This window comes from Castor canadensis, chromosome 10, assembly GCF_047511655.1.
Source record: "Castor canadensis chromosome 10, mCasCan1.hap1v2, whole genome shotgun sequence".
NCBI lineage: Eukaryota > Metazoa > Chordata > Mammalia > Rodentia > Castoridae > Castor > Castor canadensis.
This window is the reverse complement of record NC_133395.1, coordinates 539,941-556,145: the sequence shown is the minus strand read 5'-3', so window position 1 is coordinate 556,145 and position 16,205 is coordinate 539,941. Positions and strand designations below refer to the sequence as shown.

At 52.0% G+C, this 16,205-nt stretch overlaps 1 protein-coding gene across 4 annotated transcripts in view; it reads left to right on the top strand.

Annotated features, from left to right (window-relative positions):
* The first annotated feature begins 2,894 nt into the window (after positions 1–2,894).
* Positions 2,895–16,205, top strand: part of Tfdp1 (transcription factor Dp-1) — a 37,852-nt gene continuing 24,541 nt past the window's right edge. Inside the window, exons 1-2 of one of the 4 annotated variants that reach the window (XM_074042919.1) lie at positions 2,895–2,967; positions 3,774–3,848. In XM_074042919.1, the coding sequence (XP_073899020.1) occupies positions 3,837–3,848 (12 nt within the window). In that variant the 5' untranslated portion in view covers positions 2,895–2,967; positions 3,774–3,836. Of the gene's footprint in view, positions 3,079–3,529; positions 3,592–3,662; positions 3,685–3,773; positions 3,849–16,205 lie in introns of those variants that run through there. The other 3 variants (XM_020164510.2, XM_074042921.1, XM_074042920.1) reach the window with 3 other exon arrangements.

Here is a 16,205-nt window from a genome sequence, read left to right as displayed (position 1 = left end):
AGCCTGCTTTAATGACAAAGATCAAAAGTAGGGCTGGTGCATAGCTCAAGGGGTAGAGCACTTACCTAGCATGACCAGACCCTGGGTTTTGCAGTAATGAGGATTACTGCAAAAAATATAAAAAGCCCAAGGGGATCCAAAGTAGGCAAAAAACAAAACAAACAAACAAAAAAACCCAAAAAATCAAAAAAAACAAACCATTGAAGAGGCGTCTTTTATTAGGTCTAATGTTACAATACCAGGAGGGTGTCTCAAAAAGTAAGCCAAGCCAGGTGCCAATGGCTCATGCCTGTAATCCTAGCTATTTGGGAGGCTGAGATTAGGAGGATCATGGTTTGAGGCCAGCCCAGGGAAATAGTTTGTGAGACTGCATCTCCAAAAATAACCATAGCAAAATAACTGGAGGTGTTGCTCAAGCAGTAGAGCACCTGCTTTGCAAGTGCAAAGCCTTAAGTTCAAAACCCCAATCAGTTCCAAAAAAAAGCAAACCAAATAGTGTGCTCATATAGCTGGGGAGGAGGTGTGGCACGGTGTTTGAAGGAGGCATTCCTTCGCAAGTGAGCTGCTCTGTTTGCATCAGTCAGCACAGTCCTTCATGCAAACCAAGGACATTTGAGCCGATCACAGGCCCTCTGCTGGGCCACCAGGGGAAGTGCGCCCCCTCTGGCCTGGGTGAAAAGGGCTGATGGAGTTCACCAGGCTTGTGATGGCAAAATGTTTGGTGCAAGCTCGTTATAGCAGTCCTGGCTGTCAGAAGCTCAAGTTGTGCTTCTGCCACAAGCAGCTGTGGTGTGGCATAGCTTCCTCAAGGCATCATGGAGTGTTCAAAGCAGCTGGGCTGCCATGAGAGTCCAGCTGGTTGCTAAAGTTTGCTGGACTGACAGTCCTCTGCGTAAGGCAGCTGGACACCAGGGACGTATTTGACAACTGTCAATTAGGGAGTCAAATCATCCTGGCCCCCAATATCTTAGCTTATTTCAAGGAAAAATAAAAAGGCGTGCTCATATGAAGTCCTATCAACATTAACAGTGATTTAACTGTATTTGACAGTGAGTGCCCCACTCCCAACCAAATACCCTCGGAGACAGTTGGGTCACTTTTGTCTCATTTGGACTGACTCAGGAGGCGCAGCCCACCCTCTGCCAGGGCTTTTTGGCCTGGTCCTAGGGTGGTGGGTTCCAGGTTGGACACCCTTCCATGAAACCAACCACTCTGCAGTCAGAGAGCAAACTCCTGCCTGTTTTCCCTGTGAACCCACTTCAGGCTGCTTCCCTTTGGCTGAATCGCTGGGAATCTGGGCACGGGTATGTGGCACCAGAGGTGGCTGGAAGAGCAGGGGCAGGGGTCTCCACCTCCTCTCCTAGGGGTCCAGCACACCTGTGTGCACACACTCCATCAGCATCTCTATCCTTCATGTGTGCAAATCCCCCACACACCGAGCCTCCTCTCCCTCAGGTGCACACATGGATACTGGAAAGCACACCCATATCCAGCCTGGACATATAGCCAGCCTCTCTGTGCGCTGGTACTCTTTCTCCTGTGTGAATACATGCAAAAGCTGCTTAAACTGCTTTTGCTGAAAAGCACCGGCTCCTCACTTGGGCCCATGAACTAACTAAACACAGGAGAAAGCCTGGCATCTCTGTCTCCATCTTCTATCTTTGTCCTTTGCTGTGAGCCATTCTCTTCTTGGAATCAAGGAAGGACAGGAATGATCGATAACATCTTTACGACAAGGAACTGAAACTACCCCTAAGGAACAGCAGAGCCTTGCAGGACAGACCACCCCTCCAAATGAGGACAATGACCTATAATGATGAGGATGCACCCTGGAGCGGGAGCAATCATCTCATGGAATCAGATGGCTCTCCTCAAGTGAAGACAGTGATGACAACTTCTCCAGAACCCCTGAAGAACAAGGACTGAGATAATGGTCATCCAGGCTGCACTCGACTGCTGGAAAACACCTGTGATGGGGACTGTTCTAACTATGCATAGCTTTTGTCCTCTGCCCCTAATATTTTTCTATTTAAAGCTAAAGCTCACATCTGTACCTCTAAGATGGCTGAAGATGGGCTAAGTGTATAATAAACCTCCTTTCTCTGCCCTTCACCATGCCTTTTTATTTGGTGGTGGAATCTGACAGTGGAAGCCCAGGAGTCTGAGCCTTGGGTCCAAAACTCCAGCTTCCACATGCACTCAGCTCCTCCTCTGCACATTAACAAGCACACACGCATATAGGGCACACATATCTGCTTGCATACAGCCTACTCCATGCGCACAGTGTGCATATGGCTCACCCTGCTGCACACAACCAGAGGCCACACACACACACACACACGTGGCTCCTTTCCCTGCACACTCACAGCCGTGCACGCATGTGGTTCCTCTACTCCATGTGCATGCTACATGGCCGGCCCTTCTCGATGCAGAGGCACGCACACACGTGGCTCCTTCTTCCACATGTACAGACAGGCATGACCGCATGTGGTACCTATAGTCAGAGCGCATGCACACAAGTGTGCACATGGCCGGCCTTTCTCCGTGCACACATAGGCACACACACAGACATCCACCCACGTGGTCCACCCACTTCATGCACACAGGTGTGCATAGCGCCGGTGCATCTCCAAGCACGCGCGCGAGCGCACACACACGCACACGTGGCCCCTCTGCGCGCGCACACAGACACGCGCACAAAGCTCTTGGGAGCCAACCCGTCACCATCGGAACCCCGGCGCACGCGCACACGCGGACGCGCACGCAGGCCCCTCCTCTGCCCAGGGCGGGCAGCACCGGCGGGAGGAACCGGAGCCGAGCAGCGCGAGGAGGAGGAGGAGAAGGAGGAGGAGGAGGAGGGCGCCGAAGGCGCGAAAAGGCGCGCAGGCGTGCTGCGCGGAGCGGGCCCGCCGCCGCCCACGTCACCGCGCCGCGCGCACGTCACGCCGGCCCGACGCTCGGCCCAGGGTGAGCCCGCGTCCCGGCGCCGCTGGCCCAGGGCAGGGACCGCCAGGGCCGGACCTCCCGGCCGGCGCCCCAGCCCGCCGCCTTGTCGCCCGCGCCCAGCCCGGCAGCCAGGTGCGGCAGGGCCGCGGGGACGGGGTGGGAGGGCGCGGGCTGGGCGCGCGGGGCGCGTCGGCCCCGTTCCCGCCTCGGCCTCGTTCCCGCCCGGCCCCGTTCCCGCGTCCAGGCCCGGCTCCCGCCTGGCCCCATCCCCCGCCGCCCCGCGCCTGAGCCCGAGCCGAGCCCACTTGGGCGGCCGGCGGGGCGCGCGGGGTCCCGAGCAGCGTCGCGCGGGGGTCGGGCGGCTGGGCCTGGTGACAGGTCGGAGCGGCGGGGGCCGGAAGCCCACTTGTCAGAGTGGCGGGCCGGCGCCCCCCGGGTCTTGGGGCGGTCGAGGGTCTGCGCGGCTGCGCGGGGCGCGGGCGGAGCCCCAGGGGCCCTGCGCCCGGTGGGGGCCGCGCGCCAGGCGGGGCCTGCGCAGGTGGGGCCGCGTGCCAGGTTGGGGTGACCAGTGCTGCGCCCCGCTCTACCAAGGGGCTGGGGTCCAGACCCCGCTGCTGCCCATGAGGCGCGCTTCCGTTTGGAGAGGTGACTTAAAATCCCAAGGTGGGACCTGCTTGGCCAGCTCCTCTGTCAGGATTGGGCAAGAAAGGTCCCCGCTGCCTGGAGGCCCTCGCGCTGGTGGGGAGACATTTCCTTTAAGATGCGATGTGTGTTAAACTTCTTTTTTCATTCTTACTCACTCCTTGTCTTTTCTTCCTTTTTACCAGAAAAAATCCGTTTTCTTCTGTGGAGGGTGCACAGTATAGCCTTGGTTTCCTGGATCTGGTAACATGGCAAAAGATGTAAGTATGTTTTCTTCATGCTACAGACCAATGTCAGCACGGCACTAACTTTTTATGGCTTTCTGCCTGTATTTCAGAGTGACAACACTCGAACTGCTGTGGTGCTTATTTTCAGACTTTATTATTTTAGCAGGAGGTATGATGGAGGAGGTCCCGTGCATGTGGGCCTCACCTCTGTTTCAGTGTCCTTTTTCAGCCCAAGGCCTGACAGCACCTTGCATGTGTCTGGGTGATGCTACCTTGATTATCTAAATCTCTCCAGAACATATTAAATCTATAGCTTGATGAATGAATGGGGGGCATCGCAGGCCTTGATGTACATTTACTGAGAGGCTTCCACACAGGAGGCTGCTGGGGTATGCTGCACCTGCCATGTGTAGCATATAAGATAACTCACCTTCGATAGACCAATTCTAACCATGTGTGTGGTACTTTTATTTCACAGAAAGATGACATTGGGTGATTAATGAATCGTGAACTTAGCTGTCTGTCTTGAGACTATTAAATATTCTGAATAATTTTCTAACTGATTTGGAGTTATTTTTTTAGGCCCAAAAATACTGTCTGTGTTGTTGGACTTCACAATACCAGTTTAATTCCCTTAAATGTCAGGGGTGTCCTTGAGCATTTCTTAAAATGTTATCTGCTGTAAACACGAGTAAAAATAGGCTGTTTATTTGTTTGCTTATTTACTGTACAGCTTTGGAAACAAAGGCAGACATGCTGCATCAGCCAGTAGCTGGTCAGGTGTGGTAAGCTGTGTCCCTGGTGTGAACCAGCTCAGCGGCCTTAAGGACTCAGAAGAGGTGTGCTGAGTGGCCCACATGTCAGATGCCTCTCTGTCCTCAGGCACTTAGACCTGCTTTTGGGAGTCGTGTAGCATGTGGGGGTGGAGGGGGGACCCTGTGGTTCACAGTGTGTCTGTGGTATTAGGTTGACTGTCATTTCTGTTGTAGCTGTGGCCCCCTTGTATGTGTGCCCTAAAGTTGTACAGCACGTGGCACAAGGCCAGTAGACAGCTAGATTCATCACAGTCTTTAAGTGGGGTGCTGGACACCATGCTCTTGTGAGGCCATGTTTCTGGTACGTGGTTCCAGGGAACAGTGCATTTTCAGTGACAAGCACACACAGGTCCCTCACTGATAGGGCTTTTGTCCTCTGTTTCCATGTTGTTCTCTTGGCTCTCTGTGTGCTGTGTGCCTTGTGGGTCCCATGGATGTGCCGGCACGTGATCTGGCCACAGGAGAAGAACTGAACCCTCTTCCAAGTAGTTGCAGTGCAGCAACTACTTACAGAGCAGCCATGTTGTTTCACAAGTTGTAAGTGGACTAGGTGCACTGCCTGAGAGCATGAGGCCACTCACTGCCTTGGGCCCCGTGCTGGTTTGGGTTGTCATTGCCATGTGAGGGGATGATGGTGCTATGGGCTGAGAAGCAGCCAGGCAGAGGTGAAGTGGCCCTGCTGGAAGAACTTGGGCTGCCTGCATTGAGCTGGAAGCTGAAATTGTGGGCAGTCAAGGATTGGGCCTTCTCTATAGCCAAGAGCCCGTGTTTTAAGTAGGGCATGACATTTGAATTTCAGAAAGAGGACTTCATAGCCATGCTTGAGGAGAAAATAGAGGAGCTGCTGAGCCTTCCTAAGCCATGGTGCTGAGATCAAATCTAGCCAGGGGGCCATGTCCCCTTGTGGGGTGGGCTGGGTCACTGTGGAAGAGGACAAGCAAGGAGACAGTGAAGTGGCTGGAAGATTATGGAGACATTGAGGAAAATGTCTTAGAAGCTTCCTGCCTCAGCCGAGGTCCAGGTGCACCAGCAGACCCAGGGATGGGCCCTACACACTAGCGAGCAGGACTCCTAGCAGGCAGGGCAGAAATCATCAGTGAACTGGGTGATGGGTAGTGGGAGCTGTTGACTCCACTCCATGAAGGAGAAGAAAGGTGGTCTGAGAATTCATGGGAGCGGGGAGGAGAGTGACAGCGATAGTGGGAGAGGCCATGAGTACCCTGGGATACTTTCTTACAGTGCATGGTGTCATCTGCTGCAGGGACGGAGGGGCCTTGGGCGAGGCCATGAAAATCCTCTTAAGGTCAGAGCGAGTTGTGATCCCTGGTGCTGTCCTGGGGAAGACCTGTTCTTGGGCATGGCCAGCATCAGGCAGATTTGTAAGTGGCAAGGGAGATAGATGGCTGTGTCATAGAACGTCACAGGAGGCTTTTGCTGGGGTGTGGAACGCACTGCCAGGACTTTTCCTGGGGTCCTGCACACCCCTTCCAAATCCCATGCTGTTCTTGGGAAGAAAGATTCAGCAGACCTGGATACGGACAGCCCTCCTCATGTGCAGGTTCTGCGTCTGCAGATTCAGCCAGGCTCAGATGGAAAAGATTAAAAAAAAAATTTGCATCTGCACTGAACACGTACAGACTCTGGCCTGTCAGTACTCCCTGGACAGTGCAGTGAGGCAGCTACTGATGGAGCATTTATGTCGTATTATGTACTATAAGTCACTTACAGATGACTTCAGATATATGGAGAAGCTAGGTGTGGTGGTGCATGCCTGGAATCCTAGCACTTAGGAGGCTGAGGCAGGAGGATTGAGAGTTCCAAGCCAGTCTGGGCTACATAGTGAGACCTTGTTTTAAAAAAAAAAACAAAAAACAGATGGAGTTTGATGGAGTATGTGTGCAGGTTCTGTGCAAACTATGCTTTTTATTAGGCATTTGAGCAAAATCTTTGGATTTTGTATTCAGTAGCCGTCTGGAACCCAGCTCACTTAGATGCTGGCGTTGACTGCATGGTCTGGGAGTGTGTGTGGGTCTTAGGCTCCGGTCTGCTCCCAGCTGAGAGCATGGCCACATAAGTTAGTGCCCGGCATCTATGCCCTTGGCTTAGAGAGCTTGCTTCTGCTGCCAGTGTGTATCCTGGGGTTTATGGAAAAATCTCTATATCGTGTTGTTGAGAGCAAGAGACCAGGGAAAGTATCCCTTCTCTGCTGTTAGTTACTACCAGCAGCAGACTAGTGACCCTGTCTGAGGGCGTGCACACCAAATAATACCCCACGGACCTAGACTGTGACACTCAGGGCTAGACGTAGTCCCTCACTGGCTCCTCCTGTGGTCTGAAGAGGTGTGTGCTGGGAACAATTGCCTCTGCACCCTTGCAGAAAGGACGGCTCATGAGCTGGGTGGGGGCTCAGCCTTTGGTTGGAGCACTGAAAGCATCGGTGGGGCAGCTTGTTTCCACCAGCTTTGTGGGCCAGAGTGGGTTCATCCATGGGATGAAACTGAGGTGATGAGATGCCAGTAAAAGTCAGAAAAGTTCAGCCTAATGAAAAGTGCAGCTCCTGGAACATCTTGCATGGAAGAGGTGAGAGGTGGGGCTGCTCTAGGCACAGCAGTGCTGGGTTGAGGTTGGATTAGGTGACCCCACAGCCCAGGCACCTTCTGTCCCACGTGACTGTGGCTGTTTGGTGCTGATATACCGACTCCTGATTCTGCACCTCTGTGCTTGGCGTGGGGCCTGGATCAGGCCTTCAGTAAGTATTTGCTGGCTGGCCGGGCTTCCGTGAGTCCTGAGGGCTTTGGGGCTGTGTGCGGACGCAGATGAGGGTTTCTAAATTGTTGCGGGGTCTGAGACTTTCCTCGGACATGCCATAGATAATGTGGGCTGTGCTGACCTTTTCCTCTCAGTCTGTAGAGTGAACTTATTTTGGGAACCCTGTATCTGCATGTTCTAGTCTTTCAGGGGTGTTTGTGAACGTGACCCTCCATCTTTCTTATGACCCTGCTGATACAGGACCCTGTGCTGGCCACTCTGGCCTCTTGTCAAGCTACAGTACTCATAGTTTGAGGAAATGACACAGTCAGTCCTCTGAGATGGTGGCCAGAAGGTGGCCAGACGCCCAAGCAGGCTGGACTCTGTTGCTCCCCCTGCCCTCCCCAAGGCGTCTGCTGAGGTGTCTCCCCCCCAACCCCCTGCCATCTTATTCATCCAGCCTTCTCCTCAGGACCAGGCTGTTTGTACCTTTCAGAGTGTTTATTTGACTCGTTGGGAAGTTGTAGGTCAGGTCCTAAGAAGGTGAGTTACTGTGGGAAATGATGATCATGAGGTAGATCCTTCTTCATTTAGGTTCAGACCACCTTGACTGTGGATGGAGACTGCTTCTGGCTCTTGCATGAACTGCCCCAGAAAAGCCTGTTCTGGTTTCTGAGGAATGCATGAAAAGCGAAGAACACCAAGAGATGGAGTACCATCTCCCAGATGCTCTGCAGACAACTAGAGCTGGCATAGAGGTGCTGACGCTGTTCAGGGCACGGGTGCAGGTTGTCCACTAGCAGGGTGGGGAGCGGGGAACGTGGTTAGTCAGTGCCAATGGGAAGCAGGTACATGCAGGGCAGTGCTACCCAGCTGCTGGGGGTGCCCGTGGTTTCCTGTTCAGTCTTAGGATGGCACAGATCCATGGCGACCCACCTGTGTGTTGCACAAGCATGTGCTGTGTCTTGGACACATGTCCTCAGCTTCTTTCCAGGATGGCGTGCCTTATTCCTTGGGTACTGCTGCAGCATTCTTTTCAGTGTGGAGGTAGATAGCAACACTCAAAAGTCCACAAAACACGCTCAGTTTGAAAGGCAAATTTTAAATTGCACCTTCTTCTAGTTTGCATTTTAAAAAATTCAAAAAGAGTATTTCTTTTTGAAGACGATGTTGAACTGTCTTTGTTTTCTTTATTTCTTGCTGATTTGCATGTGCTCTTTTCTCTGTGTGTCCACGGAGAATGTAACTTGAATTTTTACACAGGTAGTTTTTAGGTAGCTTAGGTGGGTTTTTTACTTCAGTTGGTTAATTAGTATACATTTATTCATCTTTTTAATTTCTTTGTATTGATGTTTGATTCAAAGCCTCTCTGTGTACCCTAGGCTGGCCTTGAGCTCAAGTTCCTTCTGCCTCACCCTGCTGAGTGCTGGGATCACAGGCATGCAGCACCATCCTGGGCTATATTGACTCATCTTTACTTAGTGTGGCCATTGAGATTTTTTGAGACCCAAGTTCACAGTAGTGGTCTTGGATTTTCTTGGGTAAAGCATTACGCAGAGCGTGAGACACAGCCCAAAAAATCTCAACTGTTGCATGATGGTATAATGTGTATGGGTCTTATTTTTAAGCTCTGTTATTTCTCTTGCCTTTCAGAAAAAACAGGTTTTCTTTTCTAGTGTTGGGTGTTGGACCCTGGGCCTCATGCGTGCTAAGCATATGCTCTGCCACTGAGCAACACCCCTTACTTCCTAGGATTTGATTAGGATGGCTTAAGTCACCTCTGTTGCTTCACCCAAGTCACATTTGCAGGGAAGAAAGTGTAGTGGGAATTGCTCATGGTTGTAGTCGAGCCTCTGCATGTGGCTTCGTGGCTGAGTTGGGGTCGGCTACGGGGTCACCTGTGAAGTCAGCTGCCTCTGGTCTGGTGCACTTTTACATTGATCCAGTTCTTTCTTTTTTTTTTTTTTGCGGTACTGGGGCTTAAACTCAGCATGTACCTTGAGCCACTCCACCAGCACTTTTTTGTGATTTTTTTTTTTTTTTTCAAGATAGGATCTCATGAACTGTTTGCCTGGGCTGGCTTTGAACCGCAGTCCTCCTGATCTCTGTCTCCTGAGTAGCTAGGATTACAGGCATGAACTACTGGCACCCGGCTAGTTATTTTTGAAGATGATTATTGCCAGAGCTTTTGGAGATCTGTTCTTTCTTCATCACCTGTTTGAAAACATGTGTAACGGGAAACTCAGATGCCCCCTTAGATTGCCTGAGAGTTGGTGCCTGTGGGTTGATTACCAGAGATGGCTCCTACTTGGTTAACCCCCAGCCCCCATTGCAGCCTGGATAAGGAGGGAAGCTGCAGAACTGGATGTTGGGTTTGGCGCCTGGAGGAAGTGTAAGGGCCAGGTCTGTTCTCTCAGCCAGGGGCTGAAGTCTGCAGAGGGACAGTGGATACTGCAGTTAGACTCACAATTGCTTTGGTTTAGCAAGTGGCAAGGCACTGCAGCCAGCCCATCACACTTCTGGAGACACTAGGAAGTAGGACATAAGCACATCTGAGCAGCTGTTTTGGAGCTTTCCAGCGGTTTTGCATGTGGGCCTATTGCAGAATAAAATGTCAGTTTTGGTGTCTTCTGGCAGAAAAGCAGGAGTCAAGAGTGCTAGTTGTGGGAAAGGAGGTGGATTTGGGCAGAGCAGGCACCATGGTCCATAAGCAGCCTTCTCAGAAGAGCCTCACTGGGAGAGAGTACTGAACCCAGTCTGAGATAGCCTCTGCTCCCTGTGAACCAGGGCAGGTGGACCTGCAGGTGACTTGGGGTGGAGAAGAGTGAGCTCGACAGCCTGTAGGAAGGAAAAGGGTGAGAACACTGCTCTGTGCAGTTGAGTATGTGGAGGAGGGAGAGGCTGAAGAGAAAGTCCACCAAGGCTACTGATGTGACTTGTGATTCTTTCTCTCTGGGAGGAGACAAAGACACCTGCCATACTTGTGTGGGGTACTTGTGACCGTTTCTGACCATCCCTGAGTACTTGTACCTGCTCATTGCTGACAGACCCCGATCCTGGCTCTCAGCAGCTCTACCTCACTGAACCCACACCTGCACCATCCGAGAGCATGTGCCACCTCCTGATCTGCCAGCCTGTTCCTCTCCCCTTTAGCCTTCTGGAGTTGCATTTTTGTGAATTCTTTGTGAGTTTATCTCCCAGCTTGTCAACTTTCCCTGACTAAAAGGTTTCACTCTCTCCCCAAGAACTGTTTTTCTTGCTGCCCTCCCTTTGGCATTTAAATGTTGTTGGGGGTATCAGCCATTTTTGTTTGCACTGGGCATTTCCCCGCAGTGCACGTGGACTGGATGGCAGCTCTCTGACTTGTCCAGCTCTGCCCACTTGATGAATGTGTCTCCTTGCTCTCTGCCCTGTCCTTGCCTCCCTGGACACATCTGCCCAGTCTCTAGGCAGGGGAGGGGAAGGGAGGACCCTGTGACCATCAGGGCCTCACTTCAGCCTCCTTCCTTGTCCTTTGTTGAGGAAGGAAGTAGCCTGGTTGCTTCATTCAGTTGTGAAAATAGAGGGTTCATTCCAGATTCAAGGGGTGCACAAAGCCGTCAAAAAGGCAGTAAATAGGCTCTGAAGTCATTGTCTGAGGTGGCTCTAGCACTCATGTCTGGTGTGGCCTGGGGTAGCCCCAGAGGTGTGCTTAACCATGCACATGTTAACCCTTTTTTTTTGTGGTCCTGGGAATTGAACCCAGAGCCTCATGCATGCTCGGCAGGTACTGAGGTACTTAAGCTGTGCCCCCACCCTTGTCCTTGTGTTTTGTTTTTGAGACAGTCTTGCTAACTTTCCCTGGGCTGGCCTCTCCATCATCCTGCCTCCACCTCCTGAGTAGCTGGGATTACAGGCAGGAGCTACTATGTTCAACCCAAAACCTTTTAAGGGACATTTCAGATGTACACAGAGGTGGAGAGATTGTGCTGGTAGCCCACGCCCCTGTTGCCCTGTCTTGGAACATCCATGACATACTCTAGTGTGTGCTCTCAATGACAAGTTTTTACAGTCCACAGGGCAGTAGCAGCTATTTGTTGTCATTGTCCCTAGCAGTCTCCAGTTTGGGGTGTGTTTGCATGGGGCTTTGTTGGTGGCACCCTCGTGTGTTCCTTTCTCTGTGGGCTGAGTGTTCTCTGCTGTGCATGTGTTGGAGTCTCCTCCCTAAGTTGGTGGGGTCAGGATCAGGACTGGATGAGGTTGTGAGAGTGAGCCCTGGCATGGGCTGATCCTTTTAAACTGGCCCCCAGTAGGTCCATCCTCCTCCTGCCTTGTGAGCACCACAGGCAGCTCTTCCAGGCCTGCCAGCCTAACTCCAGAACTTGAGAAGGGGCCCTTGATTGTAAGATGGTCCCCAGGAGGGGACATGGACATGTGGGCCATTTGCAGGGGTTTGCCTGATTTAAGCAGATCTGTGATAAATGCCAGTGGGAGGGGGCTTGGCTTTTGATGGTTTCTTGGAAGCAGTGGTTCTGGGTTCAGGATCCACTGGGATCAGACTGGAAGCACCCATCTTGCACCCTGCCAGTCCAGGGCGGCAGGATTTCTTTCAGCTGTGATGTGAATGACACCCCGATGTGTTTGTTAGCCTCTGTCTTTTGTGTTTCTTCCCCATCAGGTGCTTTTTAATCGTGTGGTGGGTCTTGTCCAGGAACAAGGTTTGACTCTCCATGTGGGTGAGGCTCTTTATTTTAAAGAACTACGATCTGTCTTCAGGGAGGTTTTACAGCTTTGTTAATAGAGATCTTGATACAGACTTATTCCTCATTACAAGATAGCTTGGAAATCACTATTTATGCGCTTTTCCCACTGTATTTCCTTCCTGATTATCAGTGCTTATAAAGATATTCATCTTCTTCTTTTTTTTTTTTTTAACCATTCTTATGACTTAAAAACAACTTTAGGAGCTGGAAATGTGGCTCAAGCAGTAGAGCACCTGTGTTGCAAATATGAAGCTCCGAGTTCAAATCCCAGTACTGCCAACAACAAAAAAACCCAACTCTAGTAGCCAGGCATGGTGGCTTATGCCTGTAATCCTAGCTGCTCACCAGAGATCAGGAGGATCAAGATTTGAAGCCTGCCCGGGCAAGTAGTTCGCGAGACCCTATCTTAAATACACGCACACGCACACGCACACGCGCACACACACACACACAACACGGCTGGTGGAGTGGCTCTAGTAGTAGAGTTCCTGTCTAGCCAGCATGAGGCCCTGAGTTCAGAAAACAAAGCAAAACCCAGAAAAACCCTGGTACCACCAGGGGAAAAAAAAGTGCACAGATGCCTACTGTACAGCACGGTGAGTCTTAAAAACTATGCAGGCCAGTGGGTGCTGGTGGCTCAGGCCTGTAATCCTAGCTACTTGGGAGGCTGAGATCTGGAGACTCATGGTTTGAGGCCAGCCTGGGCAGAAAGTTAGCAAGACCCCCATTCAGTCAATAGCTGGGCATGGTGGCATGCACCAGTCATCCCAATTATAATGGGAAGCATTAAATTAGGAGGATCACAGTCCAGGCTAGCCTGGGCAAAAAGCAAGACTCTCGCTCCAAAATAACCAGAGCAAGAAGGACTGGAAGCATGGTTCAAGTGGTAGAGTGCCTGCATAGTGAGCTCAAGGCCCTGAGTTCAAATCTCAGTGCTGCCAAACAAAAAACCACGTGGGCCCTCTGGGTCTCCTGAATGCCAACATTTACTCATGCCACTGTTAGAGGACATGTGATTTGCTTCTCCCCCCTTTTTTTTTTTTGTGGTGCTAGGGATGGAACCCAGGGCCTTGGGCATGGTAGACAAGTTCTCTGCCACTAAGTTGCACCTGACCCTTTAAGCAGCCTTCAGAACACTCTCATGGGGCTGTGAACGTCAGTGTCTATTCCTTTGGGTAGTTCCTTGGGGTAGTCATGGTGCAGGTGGCTGCTTACAGGCGTCTATCTGGCTCTGAGGATGGGCCTGCTCTCCCTCCAGGTAGCAGCTGGGGCACCATGGTTCAACTTGTGTTTCCTGGTGGCTGAGTGAGTGGGCACTGCCTCTGTGTTTGAGGCATGGTGGTAGCTTCTTTCAGGTGCCTGCTCCAGTGTCCTGTCAAGTGAAGGAGTTGGTACTCATCTTTACTGTGACATGTTAGGGCTCCCTTCTCTGTTCAGATGGGGTCCCGGGTCAGAGCTCTATGGCTTGTTTTCTCTGTTGGTTTTCTTTTTTGAGGTGAGGGGGTCCCCTGTGTTGCCCAGGTTTGTCTTTAATTCCAGCCCTCAGGTGGCCATCCTGCCTCAGCTTTCTGAGCAGCAGGACTGCAGGCACTGCCACCATTCCCAGCTCTCTACTTTTAACGGCTCTGTGATGAAGAGAATTTTTTTTTTAAATCAGTTTTTTGCTATTTTCTCTGAATAGTGCTTCTGCCTTCTCTCTCCTTCCTCCCTGGAGTCAAAATGCATATTGGTGAGGCTCCTACACTGTTTTGTGTACCTCAGGTTTCCCTTACTTCCTGCTCCATCTTGGGGCTCTGTCCCCTGCCATGTCTAGTGCATGTCACTGTCACTTTTCCAGTGCAGGAGCTTCCTTTTTGTTTTTATTTCTTTGCTGACGTTCTAAAGTTTGAGTCTACATGTTGGGCATATCAACTGGGGTCTTTTTAGAACTTGTCCTGGTGCTTCCTCCATGGTACCGGGGGCTGGCTCCATGGTCTGACATGAGTCATGACTTGTCTGCTGTGTGGTCTTCTGTTGTCCGTGGCAGTGGAAATTCCAGGCTCTGATGGCATCACCTTCAGAGGGTGCGACTTGGCTCTTTTCAGCAGTGGGGCAGGGACAGTGGCCATCAGAGCTCTGTGCTGGGGTCATGGACTTGGGGCCTTGTTCTGAAGAGGGCCATCTCGCAGTTTCCAGATGTCTCCTTGGGGTGTCACCCAGGGCTGGGTCTTCCCAAAGGGGCTGGGTCTTCCCAAAGGGGCTGGGTCTTCCCAAAGGGGCAGGGGCTCTTTGTTCCTTACGTGCTGTGATTAGCACGCAGGCTGCAGTATGGTGGCTGATGCTGGTGATCATTCTGGCTTGGTCTGAGGGCCCCTGTTCTACCCTGGCAGTCCTGGTGTCACTGACTCTGTGCTTCTACTGGAGTTATTATCCACTGGGAGCCCATTATGGGGTAAGCCTGAGTATCCAGCTGTAGCAGTTTCTTTCGCAGACCCAGTGTGGCCTGCTGCTTTGGCACAGCCATGCCAAGGTCCTATATGGTGCCATGTGACATTGGTGGCCCGGGAGGCTGGGCTGGCAACCCCAGCACCTACAATGTCCCTCATTCCACAGTTTGTCCATTAGGACCTGGGTCGCTGGCATGTGTGGGCTGTAGCAAGGGCTTGGCCAGCATGGGGCTGTCCAGGTGCCAGGAGGGCCCACCACCTAGGGGTTCAGCTCTCCGTGGGCTATGGCTGGAGACTGCCTTCAGTTCCTTCCTAGGCAGCTGTCATTGGATGGTCTTTCAAAGCCAGGAAGCCAGGTTGGAAGGGGAGATGCCCCAAGCTCAGAGTCGCGGGCTCAGATCTGGCTGGTGGTCACTAGCAGGTAATGGGCCAGCACACACTGCACAGGACTCAGCTGGGGTTTCCAAGGGTGGTGGCATCCAGGAGGCTGCCTTCCCTGGCTTGGTCTACTCAGATGTCTTGGGGCAGTGTGACTCTGGCTGGCCAGCAGTATAGCGTGTGGTGATCAGAAGGTGATCAAAGCAATTTTAGGAGTCTCGCGTGTAGAAGGCATTTCTGTTAGGCTTTTGGTGTGTAGGGATAAACTCAGAAGCCATGGGCACTCCCCCAGTTTCCCATTGATGGGGCTGTTTGGTGGGGGAGAGGCTCTCAATGTATACAGGAAGATGAGTGTGGCAGGGATGTGTGGTTTGCTCCTCCACTGCAGTTTAGGGGCTCCCAGGGTAGATACATGTGGCCTGCATTGTCATATTGGCGCTGGAGGTGCACCCTGTTTGCACTCCTCAGGAGAACCTCGTGACTGCCACAAGGTCATGGGGCATGTGAGGCCCCTGGAGGCTGGAGGGCAGTGGCCGTGTTGGCACCAGGTGTGGAGGTTAGAGCAGAGCCAGCAGGCTCAGCCTACCAGGAGTTGACGGTTGGTCAAGCTCTGGAATTCACATGTACTTTTGTGTCCAGCAGCTGAGGTCAGTGACTCCCGAGGGGCTCTTATGAGCTGTGACACACCTTCCATCCTCACTTGAGGAGGACATTCCCATGTCAGTCTATGTGAGTATGCAGTCCTCTCCAAGCTCCAGGATCCAGCTGGAGCAAGCCACCCAGCAGGGTCCAGCTGTGGCCAGTCAGGTGGACAGAGGAGCTGTTGCCATGGCTCTGTTGTTCTGGTACCTGAGGAGTGGCCTGGGAACCACCAGGATGAGCAAGCAGATTTCTGAGGAGAATTGAGTTGGTAGCTAATGGAACTTTGGGGTCCAGACAGGCAGAGCCTTCAGGATACTCCCCCAGGCTTCTGTTGATGGGGCTATCTGAGGCCTCCTAGGCCTCTTCAGATCCGGTTGCTCAACTACTTGGATCACCCCCAAACCTTGTTCTACTGAATAGAAGGGGCTTATGATGTACTTGGTTTTTAGTGTCCAAGTGGAATATGGATGTGGCCTGTCTGTCCCAGTTGTCATCTGTATCCCCGTGGCAACGGCAGCTCTTTCCTTGGCTCTGAGGTTTTTGTATGGAGAGTTCCTTGATGATGTGGCTGTCATGAAAGGCACTTAACATTTATCTTTTCTAGGTATCGCTGATGTAATGGGAAACTACAGAGATAAT